This window comes from Pyrgilauda ruficollis, unplaced genomic scaffold (genome assembly GCF_017590135.1).
Source record: "Pyrgilauda ruficollis isolate IOZ18807 unplaced genomic scaffold, ASM1759013v1 scaffold31, whole genome shotgun sequence".
NCBI lineage: Eukaryota > Metazoa > Chordata > Aves > Passeriformes > Passeridae > Pyrgilauda > Pyrgilauda ruficollis.
This window is the reverse complement of record NW_024524489.1, coordinates 4,645,368-4,663,206: the sequence shown is the minus strand read 5'-3', so window position 1 is coordinate 4,663,206 and position 17,839 is coordinate 4,645,368. Positions and strand designations below refer to the sequence as shown.

General features: G+C 46.9%; 4 protein-coding genes across 8 annotated transcripts in view; 3 read left to right on the top strand and 1 right to left on the bottom strand.

The window, feature by feature from the left end:
* The first annotated feature begins 99 nt into the window (after positions 1-99).
* On the top strand, positions 100-4,080 carry MALL (mal, T cell differentiation protein like). 2 transcript variants are annotated; one of them, XM_041474181.1, is made up of 4 exons: positions 100-1,819; positions 2,887-3,054; positions 3,274-3,402; positions 3,745-4,080. In XM_041474181.1, the coding sequence occupies exons 1-4, from the start codon at positions 1,718-1,720 to the stop codon at positions 3,805-3,807; spliced, it is 462 nt and encodes a 153-aa protein (XP_041330115.1). In that variant the 5' UTR covers positions 100-1,717; the 3' UTR covers positions 3,808-4,080. The 2 variants fall into 2 exon arrangements, with proteins under 2 accessions (XP_041330115.1, XP_041330114.1); XM_041474180.1 differs by lacking the exon at positions 100-1,819 and having other exon boundaries at positions 1,836-3,054.
* Positions 4,081-4,204: 124 nt separating this feature from the next.
* Positions 4,205-17,736, bottom strand: ASB3 (ankyrin repeat and SOCS box containing 3). 4 transcript variants are annotated; one of them, XM_041474175.1, is made up of 11 exons: positions 17,715-17,736; positions 12,269-12,363; positions 10,925-11,135; positions 10,465-10,626; positions 9,585-9,697; positions 9,095-9,230; positions 8,728-8,905; positions 7,240-7,437; positions 6,220-6,471; positions 5,360-5,493; positions 4,205-4,791 (listed from the first exon to the last, which is right to left on the bottom strand). In XM_041474175.1, the coding sequence occupies exons 3-11, from the start codon at positions 11,127-11,129 to the stop codon at positions 4,544-4,546; spliced, it is 1,626 nt and encodes a 541-aa protein (XP_041330109.1). In that variant the 5' UTR covers positions 11,130-11,135; positions 12,269-12,363; positions 17,715-17,736; the 3' UTR covers positions 4,205-4,543. The 4 variants fall into 4 exon arrangements, with proteins under 4 accessions (XP_041330109.1, XP_041330108.1, XP_041330110.1 ...); XM_041474174.1 differs by lacking the exon at positions 17,715-17,736 and adding an exon at positions 14,687-14,824; XM_041474177.1 differs by lacking the exon at positions 17,715-17,736 and adding an exon at positions 14,687-14,824 and having other exon boundaries at positions 4,275-4,791; positions 6,226-6,471.
* Positions 11,691-16,523, top strand: CHAC2 (ChaC glutathione specific gamma-glutamylcyclotransferase 2). The gene is made up of 3 exons (XM_041474182.1): positions 11,691-11,879; positions 13,784-13,819; positions 14,624-16,523. Exons 1-3 carry the CDS (start codon positions 11,745-11,747, stop codon positions 15,005-15,007), a joined length of 555 nt encoding a protein of 184 aa, XP_041330116.1. The 5' UTR covers positions 11,691-11,744; the 3' UTR covers positions 15,008-16,523.
* Positions 17,737-17,741: 5 nt separating the features above from the next.
* The window catches only part of ERLEC1 (endoplasmic reticulum lectin 1), an 8,654-nt gene continuing 8,556 nt past the window's right edge, over positions 17,742-17,839 (top strand). Inside the window, 1 exon segment of the mRNA XM_041474179.1 lies at positions 17,742-17,838. Within this exon segment, the coding sequence (XP_041330113.1) occupies positions 17,742-17,838 (97 nt within the window).

Sequence of the window (17,839 nt, the reverse complement as noted above, 5' to 3'; positions counted from 1 at the left end):
GCGTTAAATGGGGTTCTGGTTGCCTGTTACTACCTGCTGTAGCCATGTCAGATGTCATATTTTGCCAAAGCTGAGGTAGCCCTTTTCTCCTCTCCTGCAGCTTCCAATTAATTTCCAGTGTTGTTTTAATCAGGGTGAACAAAAGACTCTTTGTCCCAGTCCCCCAGCAGCCTGGGAGCAGGGAAGGGAAAGAGCAGCGATCTTTAAGAATGCTGCTGAGCAAGGACAGCCAGCTTAGGGGAAGAATCCTCTCTTGTCCAACCAGTGACCAGCAGGTTGCTCCGTTTTTAGACTGTTTGCTGTTCCTCTCCCCCACTCAGGAGAAGGCTGGGTTACTCCCAGGAATGTGCCTGACCCAACACAAATAGCAGCTGGTGGGAATCTTGGGAATGCTGTGTTTCCCCAGGATTATTTCCTCTGCTGACCCCTGACTGCCTTATGACCACAGGCTCTGTGTGCTGCCCATTCCCAGGGGGAAGTGATTAATCCACTTTCTCTTTAGTGCTGGAGCATCTGGATGCTTCCTGCAGGGTGCTGGTGACATTGCCACCGAGTCACACCTGGATTTAAGCCCAGGCCAGGCTTAGTTTTGTCCGGCGAGATTTGAAACAAGATTTTTTTAAACCTCCACTGCACGGAGCCAAAAACCAACTCCCACTGGAGTATCTGTAAACTGGAGCCTCCAGAAATACCACAGAACACTTCCCCCAGCCTCGGAAGCGCTCAGAGACATGGATTTGATCTTTGCTCTGTGTTGTGCAAGAGCTTGGCATAGAAGCCGAGTTCCTGGGGCATCACCTGTCTGGCTCAGCAGAGCTGGGATAACTCACTGGGACAGTGTTTTCCTCCTGCTGTAGCCCATTGCCCAGCTTAATGGAGTCATTCTGTCCTCTCTGGGCCACCAGGCAGAAGTGCCACCCCCAGCCTTTCATCCCACCCCTTATCTGGGAGTTCTGGGGCCAGGCAGAGTGCACTGGATGAGATAGCAAGTGCTTCCCGAATCCAAACTGCATTTGCCAGGAGGCAGAAATTCCTGTCGCTCCCCTTCAAACCTTACTGTGCACTCGGGAGCACATTGCCAATGTTTGTAAAATTTACCTGCTAGTTTCACAGAATCACTAGGTTGGAAGAGACCTTCATGGAGTCCAACCTGTTCCCTGACACCTCAACTAAACCACAGCACCGAGTGCCACATCCAGTCTTTTTTTAAACACGTCCGTGGATGGTGACTCCACCACCTCCCCGGGCAGACCATTCCAGTACTTTATCACTCTTTCTGAAGGCTGGATGCGCCTGAAGGGTGTGGAGAGGTCTAACGTGATGGCAGAGCAGAAACCTGAACAAAAAGGGGAGGAGGCAACAACAGTGGAAGCAAAAATATTTCAGGATTGGAAGCGTGCCAAGAGAACTGTTCGCAGGAAACATTTCTGTTCCGGCAAGGTGTAGGAACTTTTTTCCTTCCCCCTCCAGTGAATGCCCTTGCGCTGGCGCACGGTGGGGCCGGGGTCCCGCTCTGTCCCACCGCGGCTGGCAGTGGGATGCACAAAGCCGCCGCAGTCTCTCTCTCCCGGGCGGTGCCGGGGCAGCGGCGCGGTGCCAGCCCGGGCCGGTTCCTGCGCTTACGTGCCGCGGGCGTGTCCCTTAAATCCCGCACGGGAGCGGCGCGGGGCAGGCGAGCGCCGGCGGAGCCGAGCGGAGCGGTGTCGGCGGAGGAGAGATGGCCTCGGTGGGTCCCTCCGCAGCCCCCACGCAGCCCGCCCTGCCCTCCGGAGCCGCCGTCTTCAAAACCATCCCCTACGCCTTCATCCTGCCGGAGATCGTGAGTATGCCGCGCTCCTCTGCCTCATGGAACCCACTCCTAAAATCCCCTGAAACCATCCTGAAGGCATCGTGGCTGGGAAGTGACATCTTGTCTTTGAGCTTACGTTGAATGCACGAAGTATTCCTGATGGGGTTTTTAGGAGCAGCTTGAGGACAAGGTACACTCGGCTCCATCACAGCCTGGGTGAGGGTCCCGGGCTGCCCTGGCGCTGGGAGAGGCTGAGGAGCTGCTGGCTCATCCAGGGCACACTAGCAGCTCTCGTTATCATGAAGCAGCTCTCGTTACCTTGTAGAAATGCCTTGAAAATCAAGGGAATTTTCCTCTCTGTATCAAGTCGTTCCAGGGGTTGAAGGCAATTGGGCGCCTGGTAATGTGTGATGACATTCCTTGATTCTTTCAATTGCTTCTGGGTCCAGAGGGCATCCAGTGGGACTGGCCAAGATTGCACCTGATGTACTTTGTCATGGTGCACGGGGCTGGCAACCCACACACCCTGTGCTCACAGGCACAGTCCCTGCCCGTGGCAGCGGGCTCAGCTCCCTGCTGCAATTCCAGGGGTTTCACCCACTGCAGCTGGGATGGCACAGGGTGGCATGGGTTCATCCTGATAACCCCGTGGGCTTTTTGTGCTCAGTAAATATTTTGGGTGGATCCAGAGCGAGCAACTTGCTCCAGGCTGGTGCGTGGAGCTGAGAGGAGACTTCCTTGTGCTGTGATTCCAAGCCCTGGAGATTAACGAGCGGGCAGGGCTGGGTTGAGGCAACCGCTCACTTTCCCCAGATAAAAGCACATTTTCTGGCTTCTCCACCAAATCCCTCGGGATGAGACATTTCCTTGTGTGCAAGGCGGCAGCAAATCCTTCCCTTTTGTGTGACCACTCATTTCCCATGAGCTTTCAGGGAAACTGGTGCCAACTTGCTTGCTTGTTTCCCAGAGCACCGGGATGCTCTGGGAAAGATGCAGGGGTTCCGCTGGCTGCTGCAGCTGGCCCACGAGGGAACTGGGGAGGAAAAGAGCTTTTCCTCATCCCACGCTCATCAGCGGCGCCTGTTTGTCCCCGGCAGGTCTGCGGGACCTGGGTGTGGATCCTCGTCGCTGCTACCTCCGTCTCCTTGCCGCTGCTGCAGGGATGGGTGATGTACGTGTCCCTCACCTCCTGCCTCATCTCCCTGCTGCTCCTCTTAAGCTACCTCCTCGGCTTCCACAGGAACAGCGAGAACTGGAAAGTGCTGGTAAGAAGGGGATGGAACGCAGGCAGATCTTGGCAGCAGCAATGTGGGCGCAGGAGCACCATGGCTGGTGACCCACCAACCCTTTCTTCCTTTTACCTCAGCTGGACTGGAAAGTCCAGGGGAGCTCTGCTGTGAAGCCACTGCCTGGGAGGGTTCAGTCCCAGGCCCATCCAGGCACCTGTCCCCCTCTGGGGCACTCACAGGTGCCTTGTTTTGCAGGACAGTTTGTACCACGGCGCCACGGCCATTCTGTACATGAGCGCCGCTGTGCTGCAGGCCAACGCCACCATCAACTCTGAGTTCGGCGTCAACGCGCCGCTCAACTACCAACTCAACAGCGCTGCATCGGTGAGTGCCGAGCAGCCTGCCGGGCTGCAGGACACACAGTCACCCCTGCAAGGGCGACAGCACGTGCTAAAGCCACAGCAGAGCCACCCCAAGCCCCACAGTGCCAGCTGGGCAGAGCTTCAGCTCCTCAGCTCTGTGGGTGGTGCAGCTGGCGTTGGCTTCTCAGGGTCCACCAGTTCATGGACAGCCTGACGTGGCTGGGTGCTGGGAAAAGCTGAGGCTTTGCCTCTCCTTTGAGGCTGGAGGGAGGTCTATGCTGGAGGCTTCCCCATGCTGGGAGCACTGGGAGGAGATGGGGTTTGACTCTGCCAGCTGACCCTTCCTCTTCTTCCTCTCATGCAGTTCTTCGCCTTCCTCACGACCTTCCTGTACATCCTCCACGCTTTCAGCATCTACTACCAGTGATCCTGGCAGCACCAGATTCACCTTTACGGGACAAGGGCTTTCCCAGTGTGAGAGACCCTGCTGTCCTCCCAAGGTGTCTCTGCCTCAGCCCTGTCACCGGGCATCAGGAACAGCAAGTCCTTTTGCTGGCACACGTTGGTGTGCCTGTGGACATTTCCTGCCTTGTCTGGGGGAGGGACTTGCAAGGGGAGGGACTGGGTGCAGGCCCCAAGCCTCCAATACCAACATTCTGCCAAATATTGACAACCAGAGGAAGAGAGAGGAAAAAAAAATCACTGTTCCTTCAGCAAACAATCTCCTTTCTAATGTAATTTGCCTTTCTCCGGTTCAGCTCCATCCCTCCCCAACACAAGTTCATAACAATGATACAAGATTGTGTTCCTTGACTTTCAGATGGTTTCATTTGGTAAACACTGTATTTGGAATAAAGTGTCAATGGACAGATTTTGACTACTCTGTAAGCTGTGTTCACTGAAAAAGCTCATTTTACTTCCCAAGAGTTAGAAAAGAAACAGAAAATGTTCACTTACAGAGCTACAACAGATTTTAAACAAGCAAATCATAGAGCCCATAGGAAATTTCTAGATGTAGTACAAAACTACAGCGTGAAAAGAATGATTACACGGGAGGAGAACAGACATTTACAGCAGTTCTCCTCCCATGTCTCCTGATTCCCATTACAAAACCTGCAGCTGCAGAGTCCAGGCACTGGCACCGCCGTCACGGAGCACCGCCGTCACTGCTGTCCCTCTTCCGTATCCTCCGCCTCGGAGTGACTGGAAGGAGCTCCCTCCTCTCCCTGCTCCAGGCAATCCTGCAGCTCTGGGACACTGTTGGCTCGCAGCACATCCAGGTAGAGCAGGTAGTCCTGGAGGCAGGCTGGCAGCGGCAGTTCCCGGATCACGCGCTCCGAGCGCAGGCGCTCGCTCCCCAGCAGGGACCGGATCTCCAGGCGGCACAGATGGGACAGGGAAGGAAGGAAGGCTGGAAAATGGAAAACCAAGTCAAACACAGAGCAGCTCTTACCACACCAGTATATTTACTAATAAAAAAGGAAATAAAGAGAGAACTTAATCTCCATTTTCCCAAATAACTCCTGTTTTTTTAAACTCCAAAAGCATCCTCATTAACTTCAAACATTCTAAAGGAAGTATTATTAAATCACATTATCACTTGGACAACTTTAAAATTATTACAGACTCTTTTAAAGAAGAATTTTCTTTGAAAGGAATCATTAACAAAGACACCTAAGTGCAGTTTCTCAGTCACATAACACATGACCTGCTTTTCTCAAAGCTGAACTATGAAAAATTCCTGCACAACCAATTGAATCTTTTTGGCTGGTCATATTTTGATTATGTTTGATTTTTATGGTTTGCATTAATTACTGTCCAATGCTTACAAAACAGGACAGATGCTTCATTAGAAATACAAATCAAATTAGAAAAGCAGAACATAACTAAATAATATTGTCATCTTCTCCTAAATCTCCCCATCTGCAGCCTGGAAGCTGGATACATGGAGACATTATTTTCCTGCCTGTATTCCTTACCAAAATGGCTCTTGGAAGTCCAAGTGAACTTCTCCTTGTATTGGGAAAGGTGTTGCTCCACAATTGGAGGAAGTCTGCTCCAATTCATGAACTCCAGGACAAAATTAAGGACATCCTCACTCATGGAGAAAATCCTGTGTAACAAAGACTTCTTTAAAACACCTTTTAAAAGTATTTGTAGATTCCAGAACAAAAGACCAAAAAGCATCACATGTGATACACAAGGACAGTGAGATTCATTCAGTCACTGAGTTGCAAACTTGTAGTGTGTTTACTACAGCCTGCAGAAAGTACAAAAATTTCATAACTAAGTTTAATCCTATAGTGCCCAATTACATATAAAACATCACCAAGCTGTTGCTCATATGTGGAAAAACTTCAATAATAATAACAATAATAAAAAATCTGACTGGAATTTTTGCCACATTGTGTTAAACAAAACAGTCTCAAACTGCATCCGTTTCCTCTCCTCCCAGCCTTGGCCCAGCTTCACTTCCCATTTGCTTCCCATCCCTCCAGACCTATTTCTCCCATTGGAATTTCTTCTTACCATGGCTGTATTAAAGTATTGCACGCACAATTTGCAGCCAAATTTGGGGGTTAAGTAGAGATGTTCGATATAAATTTGGGAAGTGATGCTTTATTGCTACCCTAGAGAAAGGCAATTTCCAGTCTGGCTTTCTTCCTAAAGAAAACTGTTTTACTGCTTCCAGACATGATGTGTGAATGATTTATTTCAGACTTTCCACAACCCCTCCCGTTCCTGATGGTGGCAACAGATTATCAAGGGCCATCCTGTAGCGGCTCTGCACACTAGCATGAGATGTTTGAGTAAATAAAGACAAGGCTCCCTGCTTTACCAGAACCTGCGCATGAAATTCACGGGGTTGAAGCCAGCCAGGAGCAGGCAGGGCAGCCATTCCTTGTATTCCTTCTGCACCGTGCTGCTGTAGAGGATGAAGTCTGTTAATTCCTCCTCCGAGGGCAGGGAACAGCCGAACCTCAGGAAGCGCCGGAACAGAGCAAACTTCTTATGGCACAGGCAGTGTGCCAAGTTGACCCCACGCAGGGTGATGCCGTATTTCAGAAGGACATCAATGAACTGATAATACCTGTGAGCAGGAAAAGGAACAGGGCATCCCGTGAGCTTTGCCTCAGAAAGCACCTACCACTTCTTGCATCAGTCTGAAATAAAACATTTCAGAATGTTTTTATTAAAATCCTTTTGTCATTACCCACTGCAACAAGGTAATAGGGTAAGGACTGAGACTGTGACTGGTGCTGCCTTTTAGTGATTAGAGGGCACATTACTCCACAGAAGTGGTGATGTGTGTTACCTGCCTCATTCACAGAGCAGTCACCTGCTCTGCATCCCTTCCTAAATTATTTTTTATAAAGCAACACCAGGACAAAAAGGGAAAAATGGTGCCCGAGGATTTTTAAAGGCAGCTTCCTAGGAGCAGGCCACGAACTAAATTCACTACTAACAAACCTCGTTAATTTAAATGGCAGCCATAAATAAATTATAAATACGCCATAAATAAATTTCAATCCGTGTACAAAGAAATAATTTGTTAAAGTCTGAGAGGATTCAAAAGCTGTTTTTGAAGATGTTCTCCTCAGTGCAGCACACGTGTCACATTCCAGGACTTCACATTAATATTCCCAAGGAAATGGGAATAATGAGGAAACAAAGCAAAGGGGGAACACACTTGAATCCTGGAAAAATATTAGATGACAGACAGCAGGTGAGGGAAGAAGGTGGGAAACTATTAAAAGAAATGTTGGAAGACTAAGAGAAGAAGGTGGGAAACATTAAAAGTAGTTAATTAAAGCAAATATGATTACGAATAATACCAAAATAGAAGAGGTTTGCTTACTGCTTTTGGAAAATCATGCACATGGGGGACCTGCAGCCAAAGTCCAGGCACTCCTGAGCATCTGGGCTGAAGCCCTGCTTGAGCAGCATCTCCAGGCACTCCCCGTCGCCGCCGTACAGCGCCGAGTACACGGGGCTCACTTTGCCCTCGCCCTTGTCACAGACGCGGTCAGTGACTGGAATCAGCAGCTCCAGTATCCTGCAGAGGATTGAAACCACTGTTTTCTGATCTTATTGCAGTGATTAATCTTAAACACACAGCCATTTTTTCAGAGGGTCATTGCAGCTTTGGAAGAAAATCGTGCTTTTTACTCCTGAATTTGCAGCTTTATAACTCCATACACAGACCCCTGGCAAATGTTGTGCTTTGGGATGGATTTGGGCTGGAAAGGAGGATTTTAAACCAAACCAGGGACAGCTACTTCCTATTACCCAGCAACTCTTTTTACAGCAACTGAACACCACTGCACATTAAATCCCAACTCCAAGGAACTTTGGAAGCAAATGTGAGTTGCAAATGAAACGAATTCTTAGTTCTGTAAAACAGAAAAATCATTTTGTTTACAGCTCACACCCCAGGCCACATCACATTAGTGACAAACACCAGTTCCTTTGCTGCTGGAATTTACTGGTGCTGCATAAGAGTTGCCAGTGATGTATCATCATTTATATATTTAAGTGCTGTCCATGTGTGAATCATGGAGTTCCTGAGAGATCCTTCTCCCCAGTGGTCTACTCCCAAAACTTCCTTCCACTCTTGGCTCACTGCTGTGGAATTGACTTGTGTATCTGAAACTGGGCAAAGCTACAAATGCATCTCTGGAAAGATTAAAGAAACTGTTTTTGTGGCTTTGATTTTTCTGGCTGGTCCAGCTAATTCAATATTTGCATATAATTATTTCTGCTGCTTAATACAGAATTCTAATTAGCAGCTGTTCAAGTCATATATAATGTATAACAGGGTTATTTGCATTTTTAAATGGAAAATAAAATGGCCATGGAGTGAATTGGTATCTAGTTCAGCACCATGGAAAACCCTCTAAATTCATTAGGTTATGGATTAAACCCAGGTTAGACACAGAATTAAAAATCATATAATCATAGAATTGGTGGGGTTGGAAGGGACCTTCAAGGTGATCCAGTTGTAGCCCCAATGGACAGGGACACTTCCACTATCCCAGGCTGCTCCAAGCCCCACGCAACCTGGCCTGGAACACTTCCAGGGATGGGGCAGCCACAGTTTCTCTTGGCAACCTGTGCCAGGGCCTCCCCACCCTCACAGGGAAGCACTTTTCCCTAATATTTCATCGAAACCTACTCTCTGTCAGTGTGGAAGAAACTACTAAGAGACATTTAAAATACAATAATAATACGAATGTCTAAACTACAGATCAGTTTGAACACTCAATTTTCCTCCCTTTTAGGGCTGAACTTCCTCCTTTGGGGATCAGATTTGTGTGACCAGGACCTCCTGTCTGCAACCACCTACTTTGCATGGCCCATCTCAGCTGCTGCATGGATGGGTAACTGCCAGTTATCCTCGTTGCAGTAGAGGTTTGGGTCTGCCCCTGCAGTCAGCAGCAGCTTCACACAATCCAGGTGTCCCTCCTGCGCAGCAATCAGCAGGGGAGTGGCCCTGTCCTTGGCCTGGCAGTTGACATCTGCACCTGACACAAAACAAAACCAAAGTCACCTCCATCAGTCATTGTCTTTCACAGGGTGGCTTCAAATCCACCATTTTCTCCTCAGCAATAAGGAAATACAACCTCTAACGTTTGAAATGACGATGTGCAGGAGCAGAGCTCCAATTGCACTTTAGTGGGAGCGTGGCCAGGGAAATGGAGGATGGTGCTTACCGTGGGACAGGAGCAGCCGCAGGCTCTCCAGCTGGCCATACTGAGCAGCCACAAACAGAGGGGTGATTCCAAAGTCATCACGACAGTCCTTGCTGGCCCCTTTCTCCAGGAGCATCTGCATTATGTCAGTGGAACCCTGAAACCAATGGTTTTATTCTCAACCAGCAGGAAAGCGAGGAAATCACAAAACGCCTTTTTCCCACATGCTCCAGAAATAATAAAGGCCACAATATATCCAACCAGTATTCTGAAGATGCACTTAAAAATTAATGGTGAAAGAAATTAGGCAAGTTCAAATTGATTACTCTTGCTCATTTACATGATAAAGTCATTTGTAAGTGTTAGAACCATTAAGCAAACATATTTTTAAGTACAAGCTAGGGTAGGTTAGGAAAAATTATCCGATAAAAATGCAATAATTATTAAATAAATAATTATCCCCCAGAGTACACCAGTTACACCAAAATTACATGATGTGCTCACAGGTTACCTGAAAGGAAGCTTGGTGCAAAGAATTCCATCCAGACCATGAATGAGAACCTTCAATATTTGCTCCGTGTTGGAGCAGGAACTTGACAACCTCTGCATGCTTATTTTCAACAGCTTCCATAGAACAGTAATAAAAAGAAAAAAAAATCTTATTGAAGAATTTGAAAAAGAAATAATTTAAGTATTGGGGTTTAAAAGCTCAAAAGGTCTCACTGCCAACTTTCTGAAACAATAATCATAATTCCTTTAAACTTGCCCATTATATACTGACTTGCCTTTTATATTTAGATCCCCAAAACAGTATTGGGGAATGGAAATGATGCCAAAATTCCCCCAAACTTGGAAAAGACTTGGAAACAAAGGTAATGTGACATGCATGATGCCTGGGTAGAGAGGCAAGTAAACCAATAAATGTATTTAATCAGATGATTTAGACCATCAGGATTCACCATAACAGAAGTTTTAAGCATTAAATTAAGTCAAACATAAGTAACAGAAAAAATGCTAAAATAATGGACCTTAATTGCCAAAGTAGGAATGCCAAAAATAAGTCTTTTTACACAAGAATTAGGGAGGAATTATAAAAATCAAAAAGGCCTTGAAACAGCCTCATACAGATGTAATCCTGAACCTCCTAATGCTTTTCTGTGCTTGATGCAGAAAACCAGTTTGCTTTTATAATTTTGTTTTGGAACACTGTCTGAAGCAGATTTACCCATAAACAAAAGGTTATTTCCACACCTCTAACACCTGGTTATTTAGGGCTACAAAAAGATGCAACACGGCAGGCAAGTAAGAAACTCTGGTGAGCTTAAACTCGAAGAAACTTGAGTTTTAACTGGTGAGTTCAAAGTCTGGGACTTGAGGAAAGCTCGTGTCACCTAGGAAGAGCGGGGTGGTGGCAGATTCGGTGGTGACGTTGTCGAGGTCAGCCCCAGCTTCCAGGAGAACCCGGAGACATTCCACAGAGCCGTGACGGGCCGAGAGGTGCAGAGCACACATCCCTTCAAACGTCCTCGAGTGGATGTAGTCATCGGCTGGAGCTGCAGAGGAGCATAACGTGCGGGGAAAAGGGATACTTGGCAGTGAATTACAAAATACAATCATTTTAAGAAAATAATGGAGTTATTTGAGTATGTGGCCTATGGAACACCCATGAATACGCTGTTATCACCTCAAGTATCACCCAAGAACTGCAATGTGTCAACTTCTACTTACCGCAGTTGGGAAACCACACAGAAAATCCCCAAACAAGAACAGGATAAATCTATGTAACTTGTGTTTTCTATGACAGGGTAATTTAGCACAAAACCACACTATTTCCCATTAGGTTTTCCTTACCTGTATCAATGAGCAGCTTCAGGCACTCACTGGAATTGTGCGCTGCCGCTTCGTGGATGGGCAACCACCTCCTGTTATCCGGGACATCGACGCTGTATCCCCGATTGATCAATTCCCTCAGTATCTCAACGTTTCCTTCTCTGGCCGCAAGGCCCACGGCCGAGCACCGGTCGGAATAGGCTTCCGTGAAATCCATCCCTGGCATGGAACGCTGCAGGAGGAAAGGAGTAGAGCGGGGAAAAAAAAAAAAGAGAGATGCGTGTTGGTACAATATAGATATGAGGGGGGTTTTGTTTGTTTTGCAGAGGATTTGGTTTGGTTTGTAGGGAGATGGTGCCTTGGGGGGTTTAGGGGGCGGTGATTGATTGGGATGGGTTGGGAAAGGTCATTTGTGGGTTTTGAGGGGAGATGGGTTTGAGGTTTGAGGTGAGGTGGTTGTTTGGAAGGTGTTTGGAGATTTAAGGGGAGGTTGAGTTGGAGGAGAGATAGTTGTTTATGGGGCTAAGGGGTGGCTCTTTGTGGGGTTTAAGGGCAGAGGTAGCTGGGGCTTTGGGGCAAGGTGTTTGAGGGGCTATCGTTGTTTGCAGGACTGGGGGGCGAGGCAGGTGCTTGGGGGAGGTTGTTTGTGGATTTGGGACGTGCTCGCCGGTGGGTTTTGGGGGACACAGTCGTTTGTGGGCTAGGGGGAGGCGATCCGGGCCGGCGAACGCCTCCCCGCGAGCCCGGAGAGCGCCGGCCCCCGCCAGGCTCCGGCCGCGGCCGCCGCCTCCGCCCGGGGCCGCCCCGCGGCTCTGCGCAGGCCCCGCCGGGCCGGGCCGCCATGTGGGTGTTCGGCTACGGCTCCCTCATCTGGAAGGTGGATTTCCCCTACCAGGAGAAGCTGGTGGGGCGCGTCCGCGGCTACAGCCGGCGCTTCTGGCAGGGCAGCACCGACCACCGCGGCGTGCCGGGCAAGGTGAGCCGGGGCCGGGGGGAGCGCGGCCGCCGCGTCGGGCCCGGCTCAGGGCCCTGCCCCGCGGCCGGAGCCGCCGCAAGGGCTGCACCCAAACCCTGGGACAACACAACGAGCTTCGAGGAGGGCTCGGAAATGCCCGCCCTCGTCATTTAGGGCGTTAAATACCCTCGGTGAGGGGCGGGTGTCAGGCTGTGCACAGGGAATAGGAAGAGACAGAATTATTGGTCCAAGTAACCCCCGGCTGTATTTTAACTTGTTTTACTCTCAGGTGACAATTCATGGATTAGGAAGTACTTGAAGTCCTAAAATTCTTCACCGTTTGGAAAAGGAGGAAAAAAACCAAAACAAAACAAAAAAAAAACCCAGCGAGAAAAAGAAACTAAAATTACCAGTGAGGATTCCCAGTGTCATGTGTTTTTAAGCCACGGGGGTAAGGATAAGGTATAACCTGCACCCAGGTGACTCCGCTGTAAACCTGAAGCGGCTTTAAGAGAGAAAAAGCATCAGGATTATTTTAAAGAACACATCTTGCTTCGTGGAAGGTTCCATCCAGATGTAAGCAACACTCTAGCACCTCAAATACCATAAAATAACTTGCACAGAGTTCAAAGAACACAGCTTGAGCCACCAATGACACATTAAAGAACAGCCATGAGGAAAAAATAGTTCTTACAAACATACAACAAATTAGATGTTGGCTGTATTTTAAAAATATTTTCAGAGGATTATTTGCAGTAGTACAAACAGTAATTAATTCCTCTGATCGATAAGTATTTAGTAACTTGTTTCTTACTTCAATAAATCTTTAGTAACTTGTTTGTTTTGAGTAGTTCCAGGCAAGACAAGGACTCTGCAAGCAATTAAGTAAATATGCTGCCCTTCCTTAGGCAAACAGATCCTTCTTCCATCACACAACCCACCTAAACATGAAGTTCTCCTCACTACTGCCCTTCATATTAAATCAAATTAGATTTAAATTAAATTTAATGAATTTAGGCTACAGTTACAGACATTCTTAGCAAAGGCAAGAAAGTTGGTTTCCATCCACCACAGAATGTCTCTTTAATCCATAATTCACAAAAATCTTCATGACCTGTTGCAAGTGCACAAGTCAGAGAACTATCAATGACTATGGAAAAAATATTCCAACAGGAACAACAAAGTTATCTTTAATGTATCATGGGAACAGACTCATTTCTCCTCAGGAAATAGGAGTCATTTAGTGTTCATGTAGCTTTATTGCCTTCTTTTATCAGTTAGATCAGGAATAAATTGCTCATGCTGGGAGAGAACTAATTTGCTGCCAAAAGCAGCAATTTTAAACTGCAGATGTAGTTCACCATAGGGTTTTATGTTTTAAAGTTTTATGCAACAAACTTCAACTATTTTATTTCCAGTATTTACAAACTGGCTTCTTACTTTTTCCTGCAAGAATTAATATACTGGGGAAAACAAGGGAGGTATCCTCCCTCCGTCCAGTGAGGCTCCAAGGGCTCCTTGAGGACAGTTTTACATTAATGAAACTCTTAATTATCACCGTTATTGTATTGTTAATTAATTGTTGCTTTTAAATTGCAGTGGAATTGAGTCTGGACAGCACATGTAAAGCAAGGACCTCCCAATTTCAATTCAAACCCTCCCAATTTCTGACTGCCTTTAATTGTGTCACAGGCACTGTCCACCCAGAATTTAACATGTTGTTTATTTTATCTAATACACATCCAAAGGTACTCCCCAGAAATACTTACACTGGATCTGCACCTTACTGGAATTGTGCTGGATTAGTTCTCTGAGTTCTTTCTAATTCCTGTTCCTTTTTTTTTTTTCTCATTTTGGTTTGGTTTTGCTCATGATTTAGGGCAAAAGCCTCTGACTGAATGATGATTTCGTCTTTTAAATTTTAGCCTGGAAGAGTTGTGACCCTGGTTGAAGATGCTGAGGTACAGTACTGTTGTACAGAATGTCCTGTTGCATTTCCCCTCATTAATTTTTGCTTTTCTGCGAGCAGACAACTGTCTTATCTTTAGGGAAAAGTTCTCTCAGTGTTTCCCAGAGTTACACCAATGGCTCTTGACTGTTTCAAATAATCAATATAAACTGGAAGTAGTTTGGGTCTGTTATTGCCACAGGGATATTTTAAAGTATATTCTGGAATAGCCACTTTGGCTATCCTGTTGTGAGATGTAGAATTTGATAGAAAGATATATCAAACGTACATGATTTGACATCAACAGTGAATGATAAATGTAATTGCTATAATTCCAGCTTCACAAGGTTTGACCAGACTGTGGAGCTATCTCAGCACTCCACACCAGTTCAGGTGTGTAACAGGTGTAGGTGACCCTCGGGTCCTTGCCAGACTGTCACTAAACAGAAGGGACCTAGTCAAAATTCCTTCAAATTCATCATTTTTTAAATTTGTCATTTTCAGACATAATCTTTATGAGGTCAGGGAGAAACTCTGTGTCCTTTTTGCCAGCTCCTGAGTGGCCTGTACCGAGGCTATTTACTATTCCAAATATTAGCAAAACAAGAAATTGCTGTGTTAGGAAAACCTGAGCCTTAGCAGAAAGAGGATGATCAATCTGCGTGATCAGTGTTTTCGCTGGTAGAGCAGCCCTTTCACTCTGGGACTCTTACAAACACTGCAAAAAGCAGCAGAAGGGCAGAAAATCAGTTTCCAGAAAGCTTTGCCTAAATGCAATGATTTCTGAGTATCCTTTTGACCAACCCTCCTCGCCCAGGGCTGCGTGTGGGGCGTTGCCTACCGACTACCAGCCGGGAAGGAAGGAGAAGTGAAAGCCTACCTGGATTTCCGGGAGAAGGGCGGCTACAGGACCACCACGGTCATCTTCTACCCGAAGGACACGTCGGTGCAGCCCTTCGACGTGCTGCTCTACATCGGCACCCGCGACAACCCCAACTACCTGGGCCCCGCGCCGCTCGAGGACATCGCGCGCCAGATCCTGGGCGCCGCCGGGCCTAGCGGCAGGAACACGGAATACCTGTTCGAGCTGGCCAACTCCATCAGGAGCCTCGTGCCCGAGGACGTGGATGAGCACCTCTTCTCCCTAGAGACACTGGTCAAGGAGCTCTTGAGCAAGCACCAGAATCTCAACTGTCTGTGAAGTAACGCCTCAGCAGCCTGGTTCTGGCTTCAGAGGAGGGGTTTTGACGTGGCAGGGAGGAATGCTCCTCTGTATTCTGCTGTCCTAATTAGTACTGCGTATCTTAATTAATGCTGCATTCAGAATAGGAGTTGGTTACTTAAAACTGCCAAAATAATTCTTTCAGGAGTCAAGAAAGGAGAGCAGCAAAAGTCTTCTGAGTTTGAATTCGGTATCTCAGCTTTTCACCCAAAGACTACACCTCAAGACAACCACTTAAACTCCTCTTTGTGTTTTATTATTATTATTTCAGGTTTAAAATAAATCTTTAGGATATTTTTGAGGTCAAAATCAGCATGCAGAGACAAGTTCCTTAGATTTAAGTGATAGTTTGTTCTGATCCCAGACCACAGCGCAGGAATTTTAAGTGGTTGGCCTAAATTGTGTAGTAGAACATTTATATCAACATTCAACTCCTCTGAAATAAAGTTAACGCCGCTGAATTAGTCATCTCACCCTTTATATGTTAATTTATCCTTAAATGCAGAGGATAAAACATTTTATTGTAAAGGAAATAATTCCTTCCCTTGGCTGCTGATGTCAAGCCCTGAAAACCAAAGCTCTGGGCACTCTGACTCAAACAAGCCATAACCTATCAGTGCCTCGTTTTAATTTTCAATCCTAATATAAAGAAGAACCCCAAAATACTAAAATTAACTAAGAGCATGACTTGAAGTCACAACACAGCAAGAAGAGAAACTCTCATCTCTGTTACTTCAGGTGCTGCTGTGGCCCCCATCTCTTTGAAAATCCCAGCTGCAAGGACAGATTTTCATTTCAGGGATTCACCAACAGAAGGTAATTAAGGAAGGAACCCTCTCTCCAGTAACCTTAGGGATGTGTATGGACATCCCAAGAGGGTTGGGAAGCCCCCAGTTTAGGCTGCCAGGCTTCCTGATGGAATCCATCCCAGCATGGACTTGTCTTGCTCCTCAAAACTCTTTATTTTTATTAACTTTTAACCGAGTATATTTTTATATCTTAATATGAAAGGTTCTGTTTCAAACACCACATAACATCCTGTTTTCCCATCCAGGGGATGTGTGTTTAGTAGCAGCCTGGATTCTGCATCAGTAATTGCAAAAAAAGTGTGTTTTTCTCCTAAAAAGGTTGGCCCTTTCTGTTCTTTACACCTTCCTGGTTTATACTTGTAAAGGTAAAAGTGTGCAATGGCACTCTCTGCTTTCCTGAAAATTCTTTTTAGATTTAAAAATTCTTTCCTCAAAGACTTATTCTTGTTCCTTAAAACAGGGCAGGGGATGCTTGTGCTCAGTAAGGATCCAGAACCATCAGGGCTGATTCCCCCTTTAAAATGCTAATTATTTAAGTACTGTGATTCTGCCTAGCTCCACACTGTCTGTCTTTGTCTCCAAGGCTTTGTTGGTTCATTTGCTTCCTAAATGCATAAAACATTGCAATAATACACGTTCCTGTGTACGACTTCAGTGCAATAAAAACGCATTACAATGACTGGAAACTTCCAGAAATGTAATGTTTGAAGTGTGTCTGTGTGAGGGTGGACATCAAGGTGTGTGTTCATTGCCCCTCGCTATAAAATTGTGTTTGGGGCTGGGAATGACAAACAACACACAGGGGCTACTGTAAACTGTGGCACATTAGGAATTGATTTATGCATGGGAAATATAAATAGATACATTTGTTCTTGTTCTGTGGGATTAAAGCCACTGCTCTGCCCCCAGCTTTGGTCCCTACCAAAACCCTCCCAGATCTGTTACCTCAAAAATTTTAGACCATTTAGGCTTCATTTTTTTTTCTGACTGGTTAAATTCAATCTCTGTTTATGCAAATAAAGATTTTAGATCTGTAGGCTTCACTACACAACCACGCACACAAAAGCCACTGCTAAACCTGTTCTCAAACAGTGTTTGGGGAAACAACAGGCACATCCATGACTATTTACAGAAGATAATACCGGGAGGAGGGAGAGGGAAATCCAGACTTAAGGCTTGGACTCCGTCATCTCCAAGGTATTTCCCAACCAGAATAACTCCAAGGTTCTGTATTAAGGGGATTCTCTGAAGCGTGGCCAATTAATTTCTCACTCTTACATCCTTCAATTTTTTATCTGCTCCATATTTCCCATGGTCAGATGGGACTGGCCTAACCTGCTCTGATGTTAACCTGACTGCTGGCGCCCTTGGGTTCTCAGGTGTCTAGATACACACACATACACACACAGGTGTATAGAGAAACACACAGAGGAGCCCTTGAAGCGCTCTTTTACACTCATAACCTCATATCTCTTAGTTATGTTTAACTCTTAGCGTTGCCACTGGTGACCAAACTTAATTACTCGCATCCCGTTCCCCCCCTCTTACTCGCCCCCATTTTACCCCTCCCTCCCTCACTCACCGCTCGCTCCCTCATTCCCACTCCTCCCTCACACTCATTCCCTCACACTCCTCATTCAAATTCCTCCTCCTCACTCCCTCACACTTCTACTCACTCACACTCCCTCACTCCCTCACTCACTCACTCACTCACTCACTCACTCACATTTCACTCACTCACTCACTCACTCACTCACTCACTCACTCACTCACTCCCTCACTCACTCACTCCCTCACTCACTCACTCCCTCACTCCCTCACTTCCATCACCCCCACCTCCGCTCGCTCCGTGCCCGCCCGGCCCCTCACGCCCTCACCTGCGGCGGCGGCCAGCGCTGCCCCGGATGCCGCTGCCGGCGGCGGGCGCTGCCCCGGTTGTTGATCGCGGCTGCCGGAAGCCGACGTGGCGGCGGCGCGGCGCGGCCTCGGCGGAGCCGCCCAC

Excerpts from the sequence above, each read along its gene's own strand:
- MALL (XM_041474180.1), top strand. The coding sequence starts at position 2,644 with ATGAGACATTTCCTTGTGTGCAAGGCGGCAGCAAATCCTTCCCTTTTG. Across the intron at positions 3,055-3,273 it reads GCGAGAACTGGAAAGTGCTG|GACAGTTTGTACCACGGCGC; the intron begins GTAAGAAGGGGA and ends CTTGTTTTGCAG. Across the intron at positions 3,403-3,744 it reads AACTCAACAGCGCTGCATCG|TTCTTCGCCTTCCTCACGAC; the intron begins GTGAGTGCCGAG and ends CCTCTCATGCAG.
- ASB3 (XM_041474175.1), bottom strand. The coding sequence starts at position 11,129 with ATGCCAGGGATGGATTTCACGGAAGCCTATTCCGACCGGTGCTCGGCC. Across the intron at positions 9,698-10,464 it reads CACCACCCCGCTCTTCCTAG|CTGTTGAAAATAAGCATGCA; the intron begins GTGACACGAGCT and ends GTTCTATGGAAG. Across the intron at positions 7,438-8,727 it reads GCTGAGATGGGCCATGCAAA|GATACTGGAGCTGCTGATTC; the intron begins GTAGGTGGTTGC and ends AATCCTCTGCAG.
- CHAC2 (XM_041474182.1), top strand. The coding sequence starts at position 11,745 with ATGTGGGTGTTCGGCTACGGCTCCCTCATCTGGAAGGTGGATTTCCCC. Across the intron at positions 11,880-13,783 it reads ACCGCGGCGTGCCGGGCAAG|CCTGGAAGAGTTGTGACCCT; the intron begins GTGAGCCGGGGC and ends TTTAAATTTTAG. Across the intron at positions 13,820-14,623 it reads CCCTGGTTGAAGATGCTGAG|GGCTGCGTGTGGGGCGTTGC; the intron begins GTACAGTACTGT and ends CTCCTCGCCCAG.